Source organism: Anolis carolinensis, chromosome 3 (assembly GCF_035594765.1).
Source record: "Anolis carolinensis isolate JA03-04 chromosome 3, rAnoCar3.1.pri, whole genome shotgun sequence".
Taxonomy (NCBI): domain Eukaryota; kingdom Metazoa; phylum Chordata; class Lepidosauria; order Squamata; family Dactyloidae; genus Anolis; species Anolis carolinensis.
The window spans coordinates 80,996,519-81,020,861 of NC_085843.1; the positions used below are offsets into that span (position 1 = coordinate 80,996,519).

Below are 24,343 nucleotides of genomic sequence, written 5' to 3' on the forward strand. Positions count from 1 at the left end.
AACCAAACTGGAGATGTACAAGCTGGCAACCAAATAGGGAGATCCTAGTTTGTGTGATTTCCTGGATTTGAAGGCAGGAAAAAAAATCAATTTTCTTACCATATAAGCAACTTGGAAAAAGTTAAACCAACATCACTAACACAAAATAAAGATACTCATTCTGAAAAGTATCTGCACTAAGAACAAAAGACAATTAACATAGTATACCTTTGGATTTTTTTATATCCAATGAAACAGCTTTAAGACTTTCAAACAAGTTTTTAAATATTTCAAGTATCTGTAAGAGCAGCAACTCCTTTTTATACAGTTTTGCATTTCAATCCATTTATATGCCATCAAGCTATACAATAAAATAAAAGCCAAGAGATAAGGTGGAACAAATCGTCCTCCAGAAGTTACTGGAATGTAACTAAGATTGATGGAAGTTGCAGTCCAATGACATTTGGAGGGGCAAAAGTCTCCTGTCCTCTTATTTATATAAGAGCAACCCAATCATTACATTAGGCCTTCTGTTGTGTGTCTTCAAGTCATTTCTAATTTATAGCGGCCCTTATTGTGGCATTTTCTGAAGCTCAGAATATGTGACTTGGCTGAGTCATTTCTAGAGGAAGAATGGGAATCATGTCTCCCTTGAGCTCTGCTAAACTACAAAGCCCAGCACTTTGCATTGTCTGTGCTGATAAGGCTGATGGGTACTGCAATCCAGTAACATCCAGATTCTCCCATTATTCCCATCCATTTTTCCTAAAGAAATTGATATAGGATCACAATCATAGTGTTTATTACAAAAATGTAATTATTTAATGAAGAAATCAATTTTCTAGAGATCAGACTATAATAGGATTTGGCCAGAGAAACCAGAACCTTCCCAGTGTAGTGACAACTGTTGCTTCCTTTTCAGTAGCCTTCTTTTTGCATATTGGACACATCAGAAGCTTGAATCCAACACTAACACCATTATAGCTTATGTAAATGACTATACCAGATATATCATTACTTAAATTAATGATATTTCTTAATTTACTGGCCAAAATGCAGTGATCGTATTGGTACCTGGTGTTGGCTGATTAAACTAGGAGACTTGGATTTTACTGTTCACAATGAAGCCAAGTCGATCAGAACAAATCTCCAACAAATCTTGATAAGGTTTGGAATTTAAATAAGAAATGCATGTATATATTAAGAATATATAAAATAGTATGTATTTTCTTTACCCAATAATAACCATACGGGCGAGAACAACTTGCCTCTCCTTAGTATTTAAGAAGCAAACAGTTCAGAACACGAATTCACACTTCCCTTGACCTAGTTAGTTCCAAAATGTAGCAGAGAAATGCCTGGAAGAGATGTGTTATCCTTCTTTCCACTAGACAGCATACATCTGTCCAATAAATTGAAGCCTCCCCAGGTTCAGGGTAGTATTGCTAATGTAATCTATTAATGGAAAAAAAATAACATGGACTGGTAAATAGTCTGTGAGCACATCAGCTCAGAACATAAAGGGGATGCTCTTCCTGGTACATGCACAGAGTATTAACATTATATTCATATGTAGCTGTGCATGTTATCAGTCTCTATAGTTATTATCTATGAAAAGCAAGCCACAGTAATACAGCATTTTAGCAATAAGTATATCAGGGCTACTGCATCAGCATTTCATTTCTCTGTCCTGCAATATTTTAAGGCTGCAATCCTATGCATTCCCACCTGAGAGTAAACCCCACTAAACATAAGCAGGATTTGCTACTAAGTAAACATATATAGGATTGCACTGTAAATGTACTATTTTGTATTTTGTATCATCTAGATTTGGATTTCTTGGTCTCTTCACTTTTATTTTTTCTCACAACACAAAACCCTGTTTTAATCTGTATTCCTACTCTTCACTATATTATATTTCTTTAAAATGCAACCATGGTATGCCACTATTAACATACATACATTCATGCAGACTGTTGTCCACTATAACTCCCTGGTCATCAATGTTCAATTCCATATTAAAAACACATTTGAAACCTGATTTTTTTTAAAAATAGTACTGTTTTACAGACTAAGGCCCACTGATTTCAATGTGCTCATTTCCAATGAAGTCTGGACGGGACTGAAGTTTTATTTGCGGTATATTAAAACTTCTATCAGCTTTCTTCCACCAATTTCATGTCTTTGCTTTTGTTGTCCAGTGTCTTCCATGGACCATAACATTAGTCAATCTCAGTAAGCATACTGGGAGGCTGTACAATTTGGCGTGTAATAGGCATTATGCATATGGTTCAACTGATGTTCCATTCAGCTTGCTTTTGCTCTTGCTCTTGAAGATAATTTTCTTGTTCAGGAGGCGTGTTAGGGTTCCTCCCTTTTTTCTGGTACCATCAGGTGAGGGCTGCTGTAGGTAAATAAGGTCATTATGTGACTGGCTCATTCCTGGGTCTTTTTGATGGTGCCGGCGGAGGAAGAATAACTTTGCACTCTTTTTTAATATTCCACCTATAATAATGAAAATGCAAAAGCTTTTAAATACAAGCTATTTCTTTAAATCACCAATATTTAAAATAATGTTCCCTTTTAAAAAAGCACTTGCTCATATTTCTAATCAGATTCAACCAGTACTTGATACAGAAAGAGAAAGAAAAGGATGCACTGTAAATAGTAGTAAATGTACTAAAATCATTAAAATGTTTTTTGAGCATTTAAAGAGTTTCAGCTGAATGAGGCTTGTAGCAAATATATGGTAACAATTTTGTGCGCACGCCAGTAAACGCCACAAAATGCAGTTGGATTTATTTCTCAGCTGATACATATAAAACTATGCTGTAAATGGTCAGTGACTAAAATGTTCAAGCTGCTATGGTGCTTCTTCTAAAAGGCCAATTTATTCAGTTAAATTCAACATGCAATTATTTTCCATCATAATAAAAGTATCAGATAAAGGCACACATATCTAAAAGATTTGAGACAGAATGTTTGAATCACTTCATGTAAATGCAACTTTGATGCCCTCGGTAACAAGCAAAACATATGCATCTGTAACAAGCAAAACATAAAAATATGTAGATTTGTCAGAGAAGGGAAGAAACAAGTTATACATTTACAAGAGTTTCACATTTTGGGTGAGATGAGCCCTCAAGTAACAAACATTTCCCAGCTGCCTGTTTAGAAATGAGAAATCAAATCTTGCATCTACACTTTAGAATTAATGCAGTTTGACCCCACTTCAACTGCCAAGGTTTAATGCTATGGAACCTTGGGAAACAATTTGGTGAGGCACCAGCAGTTTATGGCAAAGAAAGCTGAAGACTTTGTAAAACAACACCTATGATTCCGTAGTATTGAGGCATTGCAGGTAAAGTGGTGTCAAACTGCATTACATCTAGACCCAGCTGGTTTCAATAGAATTATTTTTCAATTGTTCCTTTAGAAATCGAGAATAGTGTGACCAATACTTTGCTTTCTTTGAACCTGACCTTCAGATCAACAAAACATCAATTAGTTTAGTTTTACAAATCAGTACTTTTAAGGACATAATATCTGGCAGAAATGATTCAGGATAGTGGGCCCTTAGTTTCATACAAGCATAGAGTTGGAAGACACCACATAGGCCATCTAGTTCAACCCCTTGGCATGCAGGAAAAGCACAATCAAAGCACCCCCGATAAGGTCATCCAACCTGTCTAAAAGCCTTCAAGAAAGGAGCTTCCACCTCACTCCGAGGCAGAGAGTTCCACCGTTGAACAGCTCATACGATTTGGTTCAAAGCCCCTGCATGAATACCAAAATCTATGGATGCTCTAGTCCCATTATATAACATAGCATGTTGTACTCTGGGATTTCAAGAGTAGACGCAACCTACTAGAAAAGATAATGATGCTTGGCAAAGAAGAAAACAATAGGAAGAGGGGAAGTCTACATTACAGGTGGATGCACTCAAGAAACCACAGCACTGAATCTGCAGGACCTGAGAGGGCTGTTTGCAATTTGGAAGTATCTCATTCATAGGGCTATCATCGGTCAAAATCAACAACAAGAAACATGTGTGAATGAATATGCTATGTGTTAGTAATTATGTTTTAAATGCATTTTAACTGTTTTTAAAATAATACTGTTTGATTTTTTAACCTTTCTAAAATATGATTTTAACTTAATCTTATTTTAAATTATGGTAAGCTGCTTTGGACCCCATTCCAAGAGAATGATGGGGTTTAAATCCAAGAAAATGAATAAAGTTTCTCTCTGTTAGAAGTTTGCTGCCAAAGCTAGTATTTTAATTATAACAAATACAAGTTGTACATGGAAATCTTTTGTGACCACAACAAAGTAAGGTCTCTGTGTAGGAGAAAGGATATTTCCTCCTTTCACAGTCATCTGGGGATCCCGAGCAGACCAAATACAGCTAATATGTCATGCTTTGCTCATCTTGTGTTAAAGCATATGCTGAAGCACAATCCCTTTAAGCTTTATGCATTCCAAAGAAGGCAGCAAACAGTTTTATGAACATGCACCTATCATTTTTGAGGCAATACGGCTTGCTTGATTCAAGAGCCAAATATATACAAGACATTACGAGACATGGCCTTGGAGAGCTTCTGCATGCACAGGCTTCTCAAACATTACTTGGATAATTGGACAGTGACAGTGCTATGCCTTCTGGTGTAGGCTTGCACACATCTCATCTGAAGAGCAGTGAAGTGGAAGTGAACTTTAGAGGACACAGGCAGCTAGTGCTGAATCATCTCACCCACATGTACTCTCAGTTTTCTATCACTGGACCTATGTCTAGTGCAAAGTGTGGCCACAAGCTACATATAAAACTTAAGGCACACTAGCTTAAAAAAAACTGCAATCCCCTCCAAAAAAAAACCTCCCTCAAATGTCAACTAGGTAGTGTGGGAGCATTTGGCCATATTTTGGGCACTCTTTGGGCCACTAAAAAGTTTTTTTAAAAACAACTGAAAGTAATGTATGGTAATGTCATGCTTTACAGTAATGTCATGCTTCTGAGAAAATTTGGGATTGATTATGGGCTTTTTGCGACAGGGAAGTGCCCCCCCCCCCCCCCGCGCTCTGCAAGACCTTCTAATACGGCTCACTAGCCTTCCACAGTTGGCCACCCTTGTTCTAGTGTCTGAACTAGAAAAAGACACTGGCCGAGAACTTTGTGGGAGAAGATAAGAAGGGCAAGCCATGGAAGGGTTCAAACAACACCAGTGTACTTTTCTGATATTGGCTTGATACTGACAGTGGGCTTTTGGTTTAAGAATCTCATGTGAGTACCAATGTCCATGGACATTCAAGTGCCACTGTATACAGTGGTGTAGCAAAATGACAAAATCATGCTTTGCCTTTTGGAAATTTTAGAAATTTTAGAAAATATTTTCAAGCCATGGATGGTTGAATTTGTGGGTGCAGAATACATGGATATGGAGGGCCAAGTGTCCTTTACATGCTACAGTGGATGATCTGCATCTGAAGCTGTGGGACTGCCATTATGACACGTACTTAAGACCTTCTGATAAGAAAATTGTTGTTTGTTAAGATTTTCCAGTCCTTAATTATAGAGCAGTGGTTCTCAACCTGTGGGTTCGCAGGTGTTTTGGCCTACAACTCCCAGAAATCCCAGCCAATTTTCCAGCTGTTAGGATTTCTGGGAGTTGAAGGCCAAAACATCTGGGGACCCACAGGTTGAGAACCAATTGTTCTAAAGGAATAAGATGACTACACCAGTTTTCCTGCAGATGTCTAGCTTACCGAAATCAACAAATTTGCCAGTTTAGCAGTATTATTTCTATGGCCTATTTTAGCAGCTATGTCTAATAGCACAATTTGGAGGGCATATGGGCACACAGGAAAAGAAATGGTACAAGTTCTTAAAAGTGTCTTGTTACATTAAGTGTCTCACAGTAAATCTATGGGTTCTTAAGCATAAGACAGAAATAACTTACTGTGTAGGCAATTAATTCAGGTTGGCATAGTAGTCCACTTATGTTTATAAAGAGAACGAGTAAGAAAAATGAAGTCAGAAATATAGCCAGATGTATAAAATAATAAATATTCACTATATGAAAATGGCAAGCTACATTGAGTTTTGTAATTTATGAGAACAGGGTTGAAAACCCAAAGGCTTTTTCATGGCTTTCTGACAACGCAGACCCTCCCCCATGAAAACTGGAAAAAATATTAAAAGATTTGTTCAAATGTACAAATCTAAGAGGCTGGATAAATGTCTGAAGGCCTTTTATGTTGATATTTTGCTTACACTACTTTCAAATGTGCCATCCCTACATTACATGCAGCATGAGTTACTAATGCATAAGGATGAAAACAACACAATTTAATGGGCTGAAAACATTCCCTTTTGTTATTTGATTACAGATGAAGAGAGGCTTAATTGAAACTAAGCCAATGAAGAGGCTGAAATTTTACAGCTCTCTTGTATTACTAAAATGTCAAAAAGTCTCAGAACTGATTTAAGATAAGGTTGTCTAAATATTCAAACCTTCACAGTCAAAATACTATACCTTTGGATTTCTTCATAGTTCCAGATTCTGAGATGCTTACAGAGCTCCCAGACATCTTATCACAGTCTTGGTCTAGTATTGCATTGCTTTGCCATGGCTGGCTATTGTCATCTAAGGTCCAATCGTCATGGCTGTTTTCCTGGGGTCCTTCATGGGCAGGTATTGTTTGGGATGCAGATAATGACAGTTTTTCTCCAGAAAGGGACTGTGCCGGTGACCCTTCAGCACTGCTGGAAGTCATGACTTGTTTATATGAGCCATCCATGGCTGCTGCATAGTCCAACATAAGTGCAGCTTCACTATCCTGAGATAAATTAGTCTAGAAAAATATAAAAAAAAGATGCAGATAACAAAAAGCAATTGCTGGAGAAGAAATATTTTATATTGCTTTCAAATTGTTTGTGTTTTGATATTAGAATTTTGATATTAGAATTAGATCTGAAAGTTGCAATATTTTTTGTTTTTTTGTTGTTGTTTTTTGGTGTTATGTTTTGTTTTGTTTTCTCAGTTTCCCTTTTGTTCTTTTTTCTTTGTATATGCCTTTATTGTCTTTTCCCCCTACTATTTCCCCTTTTTACCCTATTGTTTGCCTTACATTCTGTTTCTTTCCTATCAGTTACAATTGTTCCCCCACTTTTAATGTAATTCTAAAATCATAAATAATTAAAAAAAAGAAAAGAAAAGAATTTATTTTAATAGAATAAAGCAACATATTTTTATTTGAACATGTTTTTAATCTTGTTGTTAGGCCTTTTGTTTCCCAGGTTTGAAAGACATGTGAGATATAAATTAAATAACTACAGTAGAGTCTCACTTATCCAACATTAGCTTATCCAACATTCTGGATTATCTAACACAGTTTGCCTTCCGCCCAGGTCCACAGCTATTTCTCTAGGCAGCAAGGACTGAACTTTTACGGCTGTAATTTCTGACAATGTTGTTACTATAAGTTCATTTTAGCAATTCTATCTTTATTTGTAGTCAATTTTTTAGCAGTCAATGTTTTTGTAGTCTATGTTTTCAATACATTGCGATGTTTTGGTACTAAATTCATAAATACAGTAACTACCACATAACTTTACCATGTATTGAACTGCTTTTTCTGTCGATTTGTTGTAAAACATGATGTTTTGGTACTTAATTTGTAAAATGAAAACGTAATTTGATGTTTAATAGGCTTTTCCTTAAACTTTCCTTATTATCCAACATTTTCACTTATCCAACGTCCTGCCAGCCCATTTATGTTGGATAAGTGAGACTCTACGGTATATGACAGGGATCCTTTTGCCACATTCTGCTTCTGAAAGTCTCAGACGTAGGTTGCTACATGGGTCACAGGTGAGTGTGAGTGTGTGTGTAGGGTGTCGGTACTTGAGAAACACAAACCCTAAGTTACTTACTATGGGACAAAAAAAGTTGTCACAACTGGCACTCTTCATTCTCTGAATCTCAGAAGCTCTTCTGATATGGATCTTGACTCCCTAACCAATATATGCCTTTTGCCTCTTCTCTTCTTTCTCTTCCTGTCAGTAACACAGGACACATTCCTGTCCCAAAGGATTTATGAGGTTTTTGTCCCAGCCTCATTGTCCACTTTTTAGCGCCATCTCATTATCATCCATACTCAAACCTCAGCTTTTAAATTTACTAATTGATGTCAATCAATTTACTACTATGCTGCTCCCAGCTCTATAATAACATTACTAATATAATAATAATAATAATAATAATAATAATAACAACAACAATAATAATAATACATCTTTATTTGAATCTCACTTTTCTCCTACAAAGGGACCCAAAATGGCTTACAACATATTAAAAACAATACAAGTTCAGATATTCAGCATACATAACACATAAACCATCTATAAAATAAAACATAAATAGCATTTAAAACCAAATACATTATTGTAGAGTCTCGTTGGATCATATTACACTGCACTCAGCTTGATAAAAGTTTGCCTTCCTATCCCTCAGACTATATTTCATCCCTGAAGGCTTGTTTAATTCCTTTACTAATGTTATATTCCCTTTACTACTTAAATTTTTATTTTAATATTCATTCAGAATACAACACCATAAGCCTTCTTCAAGTTTTCCCACACTCTCTCCTTCCCACAATCCTTTCTTTTAACATTGCCTGTTTCCTTCTTGTGGCTGTGTGCCTTCAATTAACAACTTATGATAACACTAAGGCAATGCTAACAAGAGGGTTTCTTGACAAGAATTGTCCAGAAGAGATTTGCTATTGCTTTCCTCTGAAGGTTAGAAAAGTAATTTCCCAATATCACTCAGGCTGAACAACTATTTGAACTCTGATCTAGCAGAGGGTAATATATTAATAATAACAATAATAATGGTATATTTTCATAAAAAATAAAATATATAGAAAAAAGTAAAAGATTGATCATGTTTCAATATATGATACAAATTTTGCTGTTTAGCTTTACCTTTGATACCCCTGAAATTATAATCGTGCTCTTTTTCCTGGGAGACTTCAGCTTTTGCTTTGCAGCTTCACTTAGTTGTCGAATGGCTACTTCAGCAACAGGATCTGTGCCATTCAACACCAGTAACTCTGAAAAGAAAAAAAACTTACAAATCTGACTAGATGCAGAGAATAACTGAGATCAAAATAAAGAAATCAAGTAAGAGTGTTCCTGTGTAAGTAAAAATCTAGCTTCCAAATGAAAGCTTATATTCAAAACTTTTAATGGTATTAAAGCACAAATATTGTAAACAATAAATCCCGTATTTTTTTCTTATTAGACAAGGAATAATATGATGTATTACTACCATGCTAGTAGCAAGTAGCATGCTAGGTACTAGACTTGTGCATACATTCGTTTTGGATGTTTGCCTTCGGGTTGTTCGATACCTGTAACGACAAGGGCTCTGCCGCCATTTTTGTTTAACCAAAACGGACCACGTGGCTGCTGGTCACAGCTATCTTCTGTTCTATTCAGGATCACACAGTGCGCAGAGAGACTGCCACATGCTCACACGGGGTTTCCCTGTGAGCTCTGCCAGTTAGGCCAATCAGAATAGAAGAAAGCAGTGACATGTCTTACACAAACTAAGTCTATTTAATAGGGTGAGCACCTCCACTGCTCAGTTGCATCCTGGCTCTAGAGATTGGTGCTTCAATCGCTACAGCCAGTCAGATTGCCTTGTTGCTCACTTGCTCACAGTTTTAGCTTTTGGCTTTGTTCATTGAATCTATTTTCATTTTTTAATTTTCTTAGATTTTTCCAGATTATTTTCTTGATTTTTTATTTATGGACTGGGAGTTGGAAAGTATGGTTAGGTTGGTGCACTGTGTTTGGGGACTTGTAGGTGGGTGTACTTTTCTTTTAGGGTGGCTCTGAGCTTTGAGTCACCCTTTAGCCTTTACTAAAGCCTTTAGCTTCTTCTCTTTTCTCTCCTCCTTCCTCTCTTTCAGAAAGTATTTTTAAAAGATTAATGTTATTAATAATTATAAAAATTCCAGAAAAACCCACTTATCTAAACCTGCCACCTATACCTAATAATTTCTTTCCATTGCAACCTCATCACAAGTTCTCTCTATTGTTTTATTGTATTTATCTGTGTGCTTTCTGCCATCTTAATTTCATTTCATAATAATAATTTGGCTGTTGTCTATAATAATAAAACTATTGGGCTTCCGTGGAAGCTTTCCAAGCCAACAAAACCCATCATCTCTCTCTAACTCCAACCTACATCAGGACATACAACATTATTGTTATTATTATTTGTTCCTAATCCTGACCCAATAACCCTAAAAATGATGGGAAGGGGAGACCATGAAGCCCCCCCCCCATTGCCACCAATGGGCCAAATATTGTCTTGTTTTTTTGTCTGTGGACCAAAAATAGCTTTTTGGGAGGCCACCCATTTTTGGGAGGTGCACTAAAATAGATCCACAAGTCTGCCAAAATTCAGACGACAGAAATGAATTGTGATTCAGCCAAAATGCACAAGCCTACTAGATACTATACTTGGTGCTACTTTTGGAAAAAGAAACATATGAAAACCTTTTGCAAGACCATGTCTAGCATGTGGATTTTGCTGTAATATTCCTTCTACCACAGAGCCAATCATATGAACCAACCCCCACACCCAGTGTCTGATTGTCCTATATTTTTATAGAACAGTTGTCTGAGCATGCATGTAATTAATTCCATACCATACACTATGAAACAAAACATAACTGCTTTACCTGTATCTGATGAAGATAAAGCCTTGCTTACTGAAGCTTTCCGACAACTGATAGCTTGAATAGATAAATCCTTCTCAATCACCTTCATTTTAACAGGACTTCGAATTGGTGAATCTAGAACATAATATAATTAAGTTATTTTCTCCTATACATATTTCAGATTAATCTTCCTTAATGAATGTCAACATAAATAGGTAACAAAGGGTCGATAAAATGCAATATTATACATAAAGTGTACATACATAAAGATATATGGCTGTATTAAAAAAAACCTCCAGAGCAAGTTAAAAAGGACTTGAAATAGGTCTTTAAGAAAAAATACCATTCTTCCAAAACTATTTTTCCAGTCAACTCCTCCCAAAACTAATAATAATAATAATAATAATAATAATAATAATAATAATACTTTATTAATATCCCGCCACAATCTCCCAAAAGGGACTTGGGACAGCTTACAAAGCACGTATGTAGTAGTGCAAGAATACACAAAATACAGTAAAATACATATATAGTAACACAATTACATAAAACCAATCATATATATAAACAGCATAAAACCCCTTCTAATTTAGATAGAAATACTCAATGAAATGCAGTAATAGCCTTTCTTGGGGGGGGGGGGGGGAGATGGACAATAGCCCTAGTAGAAATGCCCAAGAGTTAATACTATTTTTTATCCTTAACATAGGATTTTAGTTTTATATTTTTATTGTAGAAGCTAGTGAGGAGTTCAAAAAGTAAAAATAGACTCAGGATCATTTTACTGTGATCTGAACTAGACAGTTACTGTTTATAGCCTGTATCATGATGCGAAATAAACACCCTTCCATCTTGTAAATGAATTTACAGTATATATAAGTTTTCTGTGCCATAGAAAATGCATTCCTCATGGCTGAAAAGTTCTACCATTGTTAGGCTAAAAGACAGACAAATTTTTAAAGTTTTGATTTTAATAACAGAAACAGTACATCTTTTTGATGATAGATGGTTTTCCAGATTTATTTAATCATCATTCTAGGTGCATATGCGTACTTGCTTTTTTTGTCAATTCTGCAACACAACTAAAAAAATGCACCCAAAAAACTATAATACAGATGACAGTTCTGTACTTCTATGTTCCCTGATCACAGGCTCTCTTGTTACTAACACATTTGTAAACTTTTATTTTCTTATTTCAATTTTAAAAAATTAGAATGCATCTGGTTTTGAAAAAAAAAACCCAGTAACCTTACTTTGTAAATAGTGTTCAATGCTTTTTTTTTTTTTTTTACAATGGGTAGAATCCAGCAGTATTCTCCCACAAATAGAAGTGCTTCCAGAGGTAGAAGAGTAAGGTGAGAAAATTTGTCATTCACCTTCCTTACAGCCTCAAAATCTGCTTTTTATCTGAAGGAGATCCATGGAGGCGGAGGAGGGTTGCGTGTAAAGAAATAAATAAGCTTGTTTGCTCAACACTGGGTTTTACTCAACATTTGATTGCCTCAAATATTAACCTGTTTCTGGATATATTTGATCTGCTGATTCCAAAGATGACATCAGATTTCCCCTATCAGCTCTAGTTTTTCAGATATAGAAAATATGCCATGTATCAGCCTCCATCTGCTCATCCACAGAAAATCATGATAACCACATCTAAGGAACTAGAGTTGCTGCAGTCAATCCAATGCAATATTCTGAATTAACACCCCAAATAACCTCAAGAACAGGCCTAAAAACAAAGACACTAAGAATTCTTTTGGTTATTTTTCTCTGCCTGTCCTTTTAAAAAAAGATGTGTGAAAAAGCTCCACTTTCAATGAGATGATTTTTTAAAAAAAATTTATTATTTCACTGTTGAAATTCAACTATGGTTTACATCAGAAAGCAGTGCTCCTGATGGGAAATGAATAGAGAAGTAGATAAGAGTTTAGAAAGTTTGTTGGGAAGCCCATCTCTGACTCACCGTCATGGGCCCTTCCAGACAGGCCTCAAAATGTGGGACCTATCAGGTTTTTACCAGAGGTGTCCAAATGACACCTCTGGTAAAAGAGAATTAATTTGGGACAATGCAGGTGAACCCTTTTGTCCCAATTTAATTAAATATCCCATTAGACGGGGGCTTCCTGAAAGAGGCATGGGGACTGATTCCCGAGTAGTCCTGGTGGTCAGTCCACACAGCCCTCTTGGGTTTTCGGGCTTCATGATCCCAGAGAACCAAGAAGACATCCACCCCCCTCCCCCAACCTCCCTCCCAAAAAGACCTAAAATTAAATAAAAATGTAGAAAACTGCCATTAACCTCCCCTGGCAGGCCTCCTGCTCCTGGAGCGTAGAAATGATGTGCCAGATGGGGGGGGGGGGGGGGGGGGAAGGAAAATCGCTCCAGCACCTCCCCTGCCTCCTGGCACATTATTTCTACATGCCAGGTGGCCAATGGCAGCCCACTAAGTTTTTTTTAACTTAAGGCTTTTTGAGGGGGTGGGGTGGAAGTTACCGGGATGGTATGGGGAACACCGAACCAGGAAAGCCCATTTTTGGGGGTGGGGGGGTGGGCATGGGGACTTTGGCACCTTTGATGCATAGACTGATATTCTCAGGGCAACTCCCCTTACTCAAGTTTCCAGCTCCCTTCCTGAAATTTTCCATTCCTTTGTCCTCAGACAATTGAGCTTAAACTACCTAGAAAAAGGACCTCAGTGGTTTCCTATCACTTATGTAGTTCTTTTGAATAAAGCTTTTTGTAACTTTAACTACTGGCCTAGCTCCTTAAGTGTGCTATCTCATGGTTCCTCCTGCACAGGATGATAGCTAAACACTCTTAAAACTCTTATCCACAGTGAGGAGGATAAAGTGCTAACTTTTTAAACACAAATGAAACTATGCTAAAACTAGATAAAAAAATCATTACCAGATTTAGCTTTGTGCAAATCTATCAGGAATTGGTACCATGGATTTAGAAAATATGTGCCCTGTCTTTTATAAATTTACAACTTAAAATAGAACAAAAAAAGTCAAGCTTCAGAAGGAATTCTGTTTGGTCACCTGAATGCAGCACAGAAGGTCTGCCATCTATTAAAGGTTTGGCTTTCACAGCAGTTACAGTAGTGACCACAGTCCCACAGGGCATCACAGTTCGATCCTTCTCTACTTTCGCAACAGGAAGTTTGGCAGAAGTCTGCAAAGATCTAGTCTCTAATGGTTCAATATATGAGAACTGGAGAAAGAGAAAAAAATAATTCAAATAAAGGTAAGACAAAAAGAATGCTCCAGTGGATGCTACTTGTTTGGTTTTTATAAGAAAACAGAGAGAAGTTTCCCCCTAATTTTTCTAATTTCAAAGCCTGATTTAAAAAAACCCTAATTATCACAAACTTTTCCAATATGGATTGTTGTGAGTTTTCCAGGCTGTATGGCCATGTTCCAGAAGCATTCTCTCCTGATGTTTTGCCCACATCTATGGGAGTTGAGGGGTCTCTGAGGATGCCTGCCATCAATGGGGGCAAAACATCAGGAGAGTATGCTTCTGGAACATGGCCATACAGCCTGGAAAACTCACAACTCAGTGTGTGCCGTCGCGCCTGGGGCTGTAAACTCTTAGTGAAAGAGGCATGGACGTGACATCTTTCCCCAGGGGATTGCTTCTTGCCCTCCTTTAGGGAAACTGGAACTCCCAAGGACCAAAACACTGTAGTTAACTCAAAAACTGGGTTTATTCTTCACAAAGGGGGTAAAAGAAAATATACATTACAGTCTTTGATTGTTTAAGTCCATGAAGCTTGTCCAGATCCCTCTTTCTCTGGCTGTGAATGCCGGAGCAAACTCAGCCTCAGTCCAATGACCTATATCTGAAGACAAGAGTCTTCCTCTGTTGCCAAAGGACTGATGTGAAGGCGCTTGAGACTCCTCAACGTTGTTCAGGTTGGCCCTGAACATGAAGTGTGAGTCCCAAGGGTAAGAACCTCAGAACTGGTGCTGAGAGGTAACTTTTGAAGGGCTTTTTGAGCCAAGCCTCTCTTTCACGTCCATCCGATAGAGAACTTGCTGATGGAATGAAAAGGAGGAAACACAGTCCTACTCCAGGAAGAGGTGGAGCCAAACAGTTTTGCTGAGTGAGCAATATAACAGGTACAAACAACATTGATTGACAGATATAAATAACCAATCCAACTACATTTACAGGGTAAGGGCAAAATCAGGCATGATACAACAATTCAAATCTTGCAACTTATAGTTCCAACACATAGATGGCGCCACTTGCGCCGTCACACAGTGATTCCGGCCATGAAAGCCTTCGACAACACATTTTCCAATATGAACCCCCATATGTGCGGAAGATATGTTCCAACATATATACACGAATATCTAAAACTGCAGATGAGAGAAAACCCAATATTTTGGCTATACTTAGACAAGAAGTCTAAGCACTGAATTGCACTGAAGGTCCTAGAGAGGCCCACTTCCAGAGATGAATATTTTTGGGGAGTGTGGATAAGTGACATTGTGGATTTTGAGTCAGCTGATATGGGAGTCCTACTGTATATGAACAGAGTGATTTTACAGATTTGCTAAGGAAACTTTGCAGAGTTTGGAATATAGTTTTTTTTAAAAAAAATGGAGCAAACAGTTACACTTATGTTTTATAAATCAAATTTTAGAAAGTTTACCAGGAGATCTGTAGGGTTTTACATAGATTATCTTTTGGCTGACCAACACCCAGAGCCGGCCCTAGGTATTTTTCAAGTGTAGGCGAACAGAATTTTGGCGCCCCCCCCCCCCCCACTCAAACCAATCACTGAAAAATAAAAGCGTTGGATAAGTGAAAATGTTGGATAATAAGGAGGGATTAAGAGAAAGCCTATTAAACATCAAATTACATTAAGATTTTACAAACTAAGAACCAAAACATCATGTTTTACAACAAATCAACAGAAAAAGCAGTCTCGACTGCGCCCCCGTATGTTTTGCGCCACAGGCGACTGCCTAATTCGCCTCATTGTTGGACCGCCTCTGCCAACACCCCAAAATTACTGCCAATGTTGCTAGATTTTGTGTAGCAGCAATAGCTTGTCGACACAAGATGCTGTCACAGTCTTAGAAGGTTTTAATATTTGTTTCGGTATTTACCATTGTCATCTAAGAATATAAATGTTCAATACCATTTTAAAGATCATATTCAAAACTGGATCTTAACTTTGCTTTTGACAGTGTTTCTTAATACCTACATGTATTTGTTCCTATTCATTTTTTGGTGCTAGTGATCGACCAAAATATAAAGTCATACAATAATGATTTTCGTAGCTGCTTTGTTTGAAACCAAAGCACTGTTTAAAAATACAAAATAACCTCAATTCCCCAGAATTATCCCATATAAATATTTTGAAGGAAAAAGTAAATGCTAACTATACTGACACTGTATTGACACTGCCAGTAGCTATGTTGTTTCATGAAAAAGTCCACTGCTATACTGTCACTACCCCAAAAGGAAATTCATGATGCAAAATGTCATTACTTACAATATTTTACATTCAACTTGTGTTACTTTTCTGGTATACATGTCAACTGTTAAAAGTAGTTGGGTTAGGATTGAGAGGAAGGGAAAAGGGAATAAAGAAAAAGGACTAGTTTTCACCTCTGCAAAGACAGATCCTACTACAGAACTACTGCCAGTGAGCGGACTGTTCAGAACAAAACTTCTGTGTCCAGACGGCTGTTTCCTGAACAAATCCAAAGGTACAGTAGCCAACGCTGAAAAGCAACCTGCAGAAAATAGAAGCAGGGGATTAAAAGCAAGTCAGAGTAATCAATATTGAAGGTTATTTCAAGAACTAATTCAAGCCATTTGGGGCATTTCAAATTAAAAACTATAATTATCTTAGAAACCAGAGTAAAGAACAAGTTACATAGAGATTGGTTTCCAAGGGCTCTTGCCTTTCAGAAAAGCCAGGCTTAACTCTTAAACCACGCAGTGAAAGAATAGAAGCACCAGGCAGTTTTTCTTTTTCTTGCAGTTTTCAACATCTATTATATAGATATAGATATAGATGTATAGATATAGATATGTGTGTGTTTGTGTGTGTGTTTATGTATTTCAATTAAAGATTTTCAGTAAACCAAACTAAACGTGATTTTAGAATTACTGCTACAACAGGCAGATTAAGATGAAAAAATGAAAAACAGAGAGGAAATTATGGTGTGGATCAGTTAATGACAATGGCTACAATCCAAAAAAGCATTATGATGATGCAGAAATAATGACTGTACTAAACCATCCTTGCTGCTATAAGTCAAACTTTGCCTTAAATGCATCAAGCTGAGACCAAATCTCTCTTTGGATACACAACTGAGGCTGGATCTACACTGCCATACAAAATCCAGATTATCTGCTTTGAACTGGATTAAATGGCAGTGTAGACTCATATAATCCAGTTCAAAGCAGAGAATCTGGATTATATGGCAGTGTAGATGTAGCCTGAGAAATGAGCCATGGAGTGATTTCCTTCTCATTTAAATCTTTATGGTAGCACCTTACCTACATAAATTTCCAAATATTTACAGTGCAGAATATGATTCAGCTTTGTCATTTCTGGCCCCTTTCTAAACAGAAATATAAAATCCAGATTATCTGCTTTGATAATCTAGATCAGGCATGGGCAAACTTCGACCCTCGAGGTGTTTTGGACTTCAAGTACCGCAATTCCTAACAGCTTCAGGCTCTTTCCTTTTTCTCCTCAGCCGCTTAAACACAAACACTTAGAGGGCCAAAGTTTGCCCATGCCTGATCTAGATTATATGGTAGTGTAGAAAGGGCCTCAGAGAGTGTCCTCAAAAACATGACAGGCTATGCAACTACATAATAGAAAGGTGACTTTTGTTGGCTTCAACTCTCTAAATAATTGGAATTATTTTGCCAAATAAAAAGATATAAAATGAATTATCTGCACTACTTACTATCCAGTTCTCCATTTTCTACAATCCGTATTTGCAGGTATTTTGATTTGGCATTTAATTCACTGTGAACAAGCAAAATGCATTTTTTCAGACAAGAATATGGTTTTATATTTTGCAATACAAGTTTAACAGCCGCCTGTGTACATTCCAGGAAGTTTGGTATATTGGATTTTGTCAGTTTAGCTTAATGTGAAAAAGAAAATGTCCAAGTAATATTGTGGATGAATAATTAGAAAACACATTATAATAATTACATATAATTGTTGAAATTAGAATAAGTAGAAGTATAGAATTGGCAGAGCTGTATTTTTATAACACTATGTGAATGAAAGGAGGGGTGGCGGAATATAGATTTGGAAACAGATGATGTGACAAGACAATTTTATTATGTGTTAAATGCTTCTAAATTTAAAAAATAGCTACACAAGAGTCTTACAAAGGGAAAACCACTTGGCATTTCAATTTTATTGGTTACCTCAGAAGGCAAGAAATGTACCAAAAAGGCATAGAAAATATTGGGTAAGACCACTACCTTATTTAGTACCATTAAAATATATTTATATGGGATTTCTGCTTTGGTTGCTGATAGTAAAGTGAGTCTAATATTTCTCATTACATTTTGCTTTCATTTTCAAAAATAGCTTCAGGGTCTAAACCAGGCATGGGCAAACTTCAGCCCTCCAGATGTTTTGGACCTCAACTCCCACAATTCCTAACAGCCTACCAGCTGTTAGGAATTGTGGGAGTAGAAGTCCAAAACACCTGGAGGGCCGAAGCTTGCCCATGCCTGGTATAAACCTATATCCATAGGAGTATATACTTAGGAGTAAGCCCCACCAAAGTGAATGGGACTTATTTCCTAGCTGACATATAAAGGACTATAGTAAAGGTTTTCTCTTGACATTAAGTCCAGCCGTGTCCAACTCTGGGGGTTGGGGCTCATCTCTGTTTCTAAGCCGAAGAGCCGCTGTTGTCTGTAGACACCTCCAAGGTCATGTGGCTGCCATGACTGCATGGAGCGCCATTATAAAGGACTATACTGTTACCGGGTGCCACATTATAGACATCTAAAAGAAAATACTATGTATTCCTTCCCATTTCATAACAATCCCCACACCATCATGATCTTCGTCTCTTGCCGTAGCTCAGTGGTCTTTGCAAACAGCAAGTGAAACACAGGTTTTTAACTGTTAGTTCACCCGTGTCAATATGACTATATGTCAAGGATGATTTATCTCCCACCAGACTGAATTTTGCCAGTCCTTTGATGAGAAGGCACCAGTCTTCTGGGCAAGAAAGAGGTGGAAAGAAGAGGGGGTGGCCCCATGATGCTAGTGTGCATCTCCCCTCTCTTACTTATCCAAAGGGAATAAGCTTCTCAAAATAGAGAAAGAAAATGATTTCTTTCACTGGTATAGGCTGTTAGGTTGCTTTGCTTTCTGATACCTGAAAGGAAAGAGGGTAAAGCAGCTAGAGCATGATCAACATTTCACTGACGTTAAAGAAGACAAACAAGCCAAACTTGTGGCTGCAGGATTAGAGAATACCAATGGCCCAGCACAGTGGGAGGCAAGTGGCTCATCCTGTCAGGGGGCATCTTATCTTCCTCTCAAGGGAAGAACTGTCTAATTAGTGCCTTGAGACCAAGTAATATTTTAAATGTATGTATTTCTGGATAAACACTTCTTTGTTGAATTTTAAAAAATTGGCATAGGTGAGGCAATCTAAGAAGTGAATGAGTTAAAGTTTAGAAAATGGTGCAGAGAGGATGGTAAGGAAAGAAAAGGGAATAAGTCCGCTATCATTTGTCTCATATCAGTGATTACCCCGGACATAACCATCACTATTACGCTACCAGCGATAGGGATGAATGGTATTTTTCAGTAACTAAATATTTTGCCTTGACCCAGCATTATATTATTGACCTGGTATGACAGCCTAAAGCTTTGTGTGAATCAGCAAATAATAAAGGGTTTTTTTAAAAAAAAGACTTCCCCACTAGATTTCTCTTTTTTCCCAATTGTGTTTTCATGCTCTGTTTATGTTTAGAAACTTTAAAATAAAAATTTTTCAGAGAGCTCCAATGGCTTTTCTTTCTGCTCCACTTAAGCCAGCTGAAAATCAGATGTGTCTCTGTGACAGTCCGAAAAGATGATCAGCTGTTTTGGGCTTCTTTAAAACGAGCCTGTAGTCTCCACCGGGGTTGGGAGGCTTTCACATTTTGCATGACTGCAGGGATAGACAGCCATGCAAAAACGCACATTTCCCAGCCAGTGGATTTATTTATCCCGTGTTTTGGCTGCCTTGCTCCAATTCAGCACGGATTTACCGGTAATGTCATCTAGCCACCCCCCACCCCCCTTAACCCGTTTTCTCCTGTTTCTTTTTTGCTGTGTAGAAGGGCTCTTAGAGAAGGAATGTGATTGTCATTATGCTTTAAAGAGTGTTAGTGAAACTACTTACAAGATGAACTCCTCTTTCCAACAGATGTCCATGGAGTTGCTGGGCACAGAGCTAGAACATTTCTGCAAAGGGTCATTGAGCTGAATTATACATATTGGGTTACTCATGACTGCAATAAAGGTAACAGAGGGCAAATCAGTTACAGAAAGGAAATTCTTTTCATGCATTTCACAACTTAAATATGATACTGGTAAGAAATTTCTACCACTTCTTTAAACAAACAGTTCTTCTTAGGAGATCTGCATAGGGAACATAATGTGCAGTAACACAGTAAGTAAAGGAAAATGAGAGCTATGAATACACCTCAACCCCTGTGTGCAGGATTCAGAAGGCTAACCATGAGAGATGAGCATTTTCGAAACGAAAACTCTTTTCCAAACAGAATTTTGGATCAGGCATCTAATAGCCAGAAATCTACTCAACAATATGAATTGAAGCAACTAGAGCTATAGCCAGAAAAAAATGGGAGGGGGGAAATGAAACCTTTTTTTTAAACAAATCATGAATAGTTCCATAACGCAAAATAATTTAGAAACCAGGCTCCATCGATACACTTCAGTGGACACTCATGGAGATTTGGTTAATCGGTTAAAATTCATGAGTAAACCAAGTTTTAAACAAAAACTGAAATTTTTCGGGGGTGGCCCTAACCCCCCACCCTTGGCTACAGCCCTGGAAGCAACAGCTTAATGTTTTGAAATGACTTTAAAGATTCAAAAGTCGTATTAATGATCCAACTAAGGCTTCATTGGGAAAAAGTGGCCAAATAACAACTCCAACAAGAATAACCATTGAAAAGGCTGCTTTTCCAAAAGTGAACCAATGTTTAAAAAGCCTGTGCAGTGGGGAATACAATTAAAAGCAACACACAATCAAATCAGGTGGAAGTTTCTGATTTGCATAATGTGCCCTAGCCCTTAATGCTTGCTATGCCCAGAAGCCAAAGAAGTATGCAAGCATGGGCTTGCAGAAACTTAAAAAACCTGATGGACAAGTTTTAAATTCACCTCTTGAAATGCAGACTGCACAATGTTATTATGACCACTCTTACTTCATGGTTGCTCAGACTTATGCATTGTGATTTAAGACAAGACCTTTCAGTTATCTGTGCTAAAAAAAGATTGAGTTTTAGGCATTATGTTTAACATGTGCCTTACAGTTCTGTCTAAACCTCCCTAATCCCATTAGGATGTGTGCACATATAAATAAAAAGTCCACATGCATTCATACAAATCTATCCACCAATACAATAGAACATGATAACCTTCCCATTGTTTTTTCTATGCTTTTTCCATAAACAATACCGAAGAAACAATGCCAATCAGTGAAGGAAGGGTGACATGACGCCACCACTTCACTTGCTAAGAGAATTGATGGGAGTGAAGTTGCTTACCCCTTCACAATTCGTGTTAAGAGGAACTGGTTCTTAAAATGTTTCTCTTCAATTTGGGATTGGCAGGAAATTTGACATAATAAATCTGGAAGAGTGTCCTACTATTATGATTGGGGACTACAGTGGAGAGATTTGGAAGGCAGCACTCACAGAAATTGCAGCAATGGTTGGCCTGCCTGATTGCAAGATGGAGAACAAATAGCTTTGCTCACACAAATGGAAAGACATGCAAGCACACACACACATACACACACCCTGCAATAGTAACTGGAGATTTTAATTTGTGTTGAGAAACATTTCCTGAAGGCCAAGAGCAAATGGAAACAATATTTATGGTGTAGAGATGCGAATGAATGTGGCCCTCTATCATTTACCTATTCCAAGTATAGATCCTTAATGCTTGTGAAAGGATGCAGAACAGAAGTCAAAGATATTCAAGTAAATGGCATGAATTACTCAGGCAGAACTTGTTTCCCCCAGGTTTATTTATTGCAATCCACTCTTTGTCATTCTTGCAGAATAATATACATAATACAGGGAGGGCTCTGAGTTATTTTACCTGCAGTGCTCTGGTTGGTCAGTGTAGCCCTGATGTTTTTCACAAGAAGTTTGAGATCATGAGCCCTTGGAGGCTTAGGAGGACTTGTGCCCTGTAGCAGAGCTCCTGCGTTTTGTATGCTCTGTTAAAAAGAAGCAAGGCAAAAAAAGCTTAGTATTTGTGTTGCTAACCTTTAATTTCCAACCACCATACTGCAGTAAATAATATTGCATTCCCTTAATACATGTCAATCAAACAGTCATATGCAGAGAAACTATCTTCAGAAATTCTTGCTACTGCATTCATGAAAATTGAAAGAACAGCAGTGATGAATAAGATGATTGATCCAAGTTAAGGGGTGGGGATACCTGTATTGCCTTTGCATCTGCAGGTTTTGCATTGAGAATCACAGAAGGAGATGCTGCTTTGATGAGATTCTGCAATACACCTTTAAGTGTTTCTGATAGTACAGGTTCTCCAGCTTTCTGATCCTAGGAAAAATGAAATATTTACACTCCTTTAAGAGCCAGAAAAATTCACTGTTTTTGCTTTCTGAAGACAACTTGGTTTGCTTCTCAAAACCACAAGCCTATTTGTATGCAAGTATATAAATGTAGGAACATGTTTCTACTCTTGTTCTTTGGTAAAAGAACTCTTGGTTTAAATGAGCCAAGCACAAATTGTTGCCTTCATGCCCAGATTTTCGGCCTCCAACAGACAGCTATGCTGCCACTGTGGGAAATAGGAAGCTGCACTAAAGAGGCCAGTAGACCTCTTCTTATGTATGTATTACCTATATGGTATCCAGAAAACATATTTCCTGCTGTGGTGTCCAATATTGAAATTATCTTTGCAAACAAGCTTGCCAGGTGGATGACATTTCAATGCCAAACAAAGGGGTTCCTGTTCACCCAGGAATTTTAGTATTTTATCCAATGAATACGTTTTGCACTGACATTTTATATGTTCAGTTATATGTTTTGTCTATGTTTTAATAATTTACAAGTAAATCTCCAATTTAGTTTATAGAAACCTTAAAATAAACAATTAAAATAGATATGGAACTCAAACAGATATGGAAATATAAAATAGATATGGAACTCAGAACTCAAAGAATACTGGTAAACTTTTGGTAGGCATTCTGATAAAAGCTATTTTAGAAAAATAGATTTCAAGCAAATCTAAAAATAATTCTGAACACGCCAATACCATACAAGTGGACTTCTGCTTGTTCAACAGAATGGCCCCTTTTAACTCATTCCCCCATGGCCATTGTCTTCCCATAAATCTGCTCCACAAGTACCCTCAACACTTCCAGAACTGGAGGGGGAAATCCATTTTGGTGATGCATTTCATTCAGCCAGGGGACTAGATCCTGCTCAAATTATTTACTGGTCTGAAAACACTAAATATACTTACACAGAGAGAATCCTCATATAATGGTATGAGGCAACCAGTTATAGGAACAAAATTGTTGAGAACCATGTCAAAAACTGAGTAATAGATATGAGAAGAGATCCAAATGAGAAATCACAGTGATTGACTTGCTTATTGGCAGGCATTTTCAAGTGATTAATAAAATTGCTGATCCACAATGCTATCCAAGAAAGGGATGCAGTCATAATGCAGCATTATGGCAATTTGATGACTAGGCGCTATTTACTTTGGGCAACCGTGACAGTTCTTTCTATTTTTATATTTAAAAATTCAAAATCCTTTGCCTGGGAAGCTTCTGGGGACACTGATTAATATGCAATGCTTTGTCCTAATGACAATTTTTAAATCAAAGAACTTTATGCTTGAATACGTATCTTGGCTAAGGTACTGACAAGATATAGGAGAACTATATATTTTGTTGCTACTCCGCAGATATATGTGCTGCTATCCCTGTTCAGCCACAGAATCCCATTAGTGATATTGGGAAAGTCACACAGTTTGAGTTCCACTAGATCCTATGAAAGATTTGCCTTATGATTGTTAGGCGTCAGAAACTGCTTGAAGACACACAACATCATCAAGACTTCAATCGCGTATGTCTCTGTAACCTAATTTTGACACCTGCATATTGTGCTGCAGCAACTTGCTTTTAGTTTTTCAGCCTTCTTTTTTCCCTAATGTTAAAGATTCAGTGCTGGTTTAATAGCAGGAGCCAACCTGAAGAAGCAAGCCCTTGTGACTCATGGCTATTACAGCGCAAAAGGGTCCCTTAATCTTTAGAAAAGCTTTCGCAAGAAGGGGCCCTTCTTGCAAGCAAGAGGTAATTCGATCATTGATTACTTGGAGCTCATC

At 37.4% G+C, this 24,343-nt stretch overlaps 1 protein-coding gene across 1 annotated transcript in view; it reads right to left on the reverse strand.

Moving 5' to 3' along the window:
• Positions 1 to 204: 204 nt before the first annotated feature.
• Positions 205 to 24,343, reverse strand: part of c2cd2 (C2 calcium dependent domain containing 2) — a 44,002-nt gene continuing 19,863 nt past the window's right edge. The window contains exons 5-14 of the mRNA XM_062975135.1: positions 22,423 to 22,545; positions 22,076 to 22,196; positions 20,124 to 20,232; positions 17,661 to 17,722; positions 16,342 to 16,469; positions 13,755 to 13,926; positions 10,735 to 10,848; positions 8,966 to 9,093; positions 6,513 to 6,831; positions 205 to 2,484 (exon numbers count right to left, since the gene is read on the reverse strand). Of these exons, the coding sequence (XP_062831205.1) occupies positions 2,258 to 2,484; positions 6,513 to 6,831; positions 8,966 to 9,093; positions 10,735 to 10,848; positions 13,755 to 13,926; positions 16,342 to 16,469; positions 17,661 to 17,722; positions 20,124 to 20,232; positions 22,076 to 22,196; positions 22,423 to 22,545 (1,503 nt within the window). The 3' untranslated portion in view covers positions 205 to 2,257. The remainder of the gene's footprint in view (positions 2,485 to 6,512; positions 6,832 to 8,965; positions 9,094 to 10,734; positions 10,849 to 13,754; positions 13,927 to 16,341; positions 16,470 to 17,660; positions 17,723 to 20,123; positions 20,233 to 22,075; positions 22,197 to 22,422; positions 22,546 to 24,343) is intronic.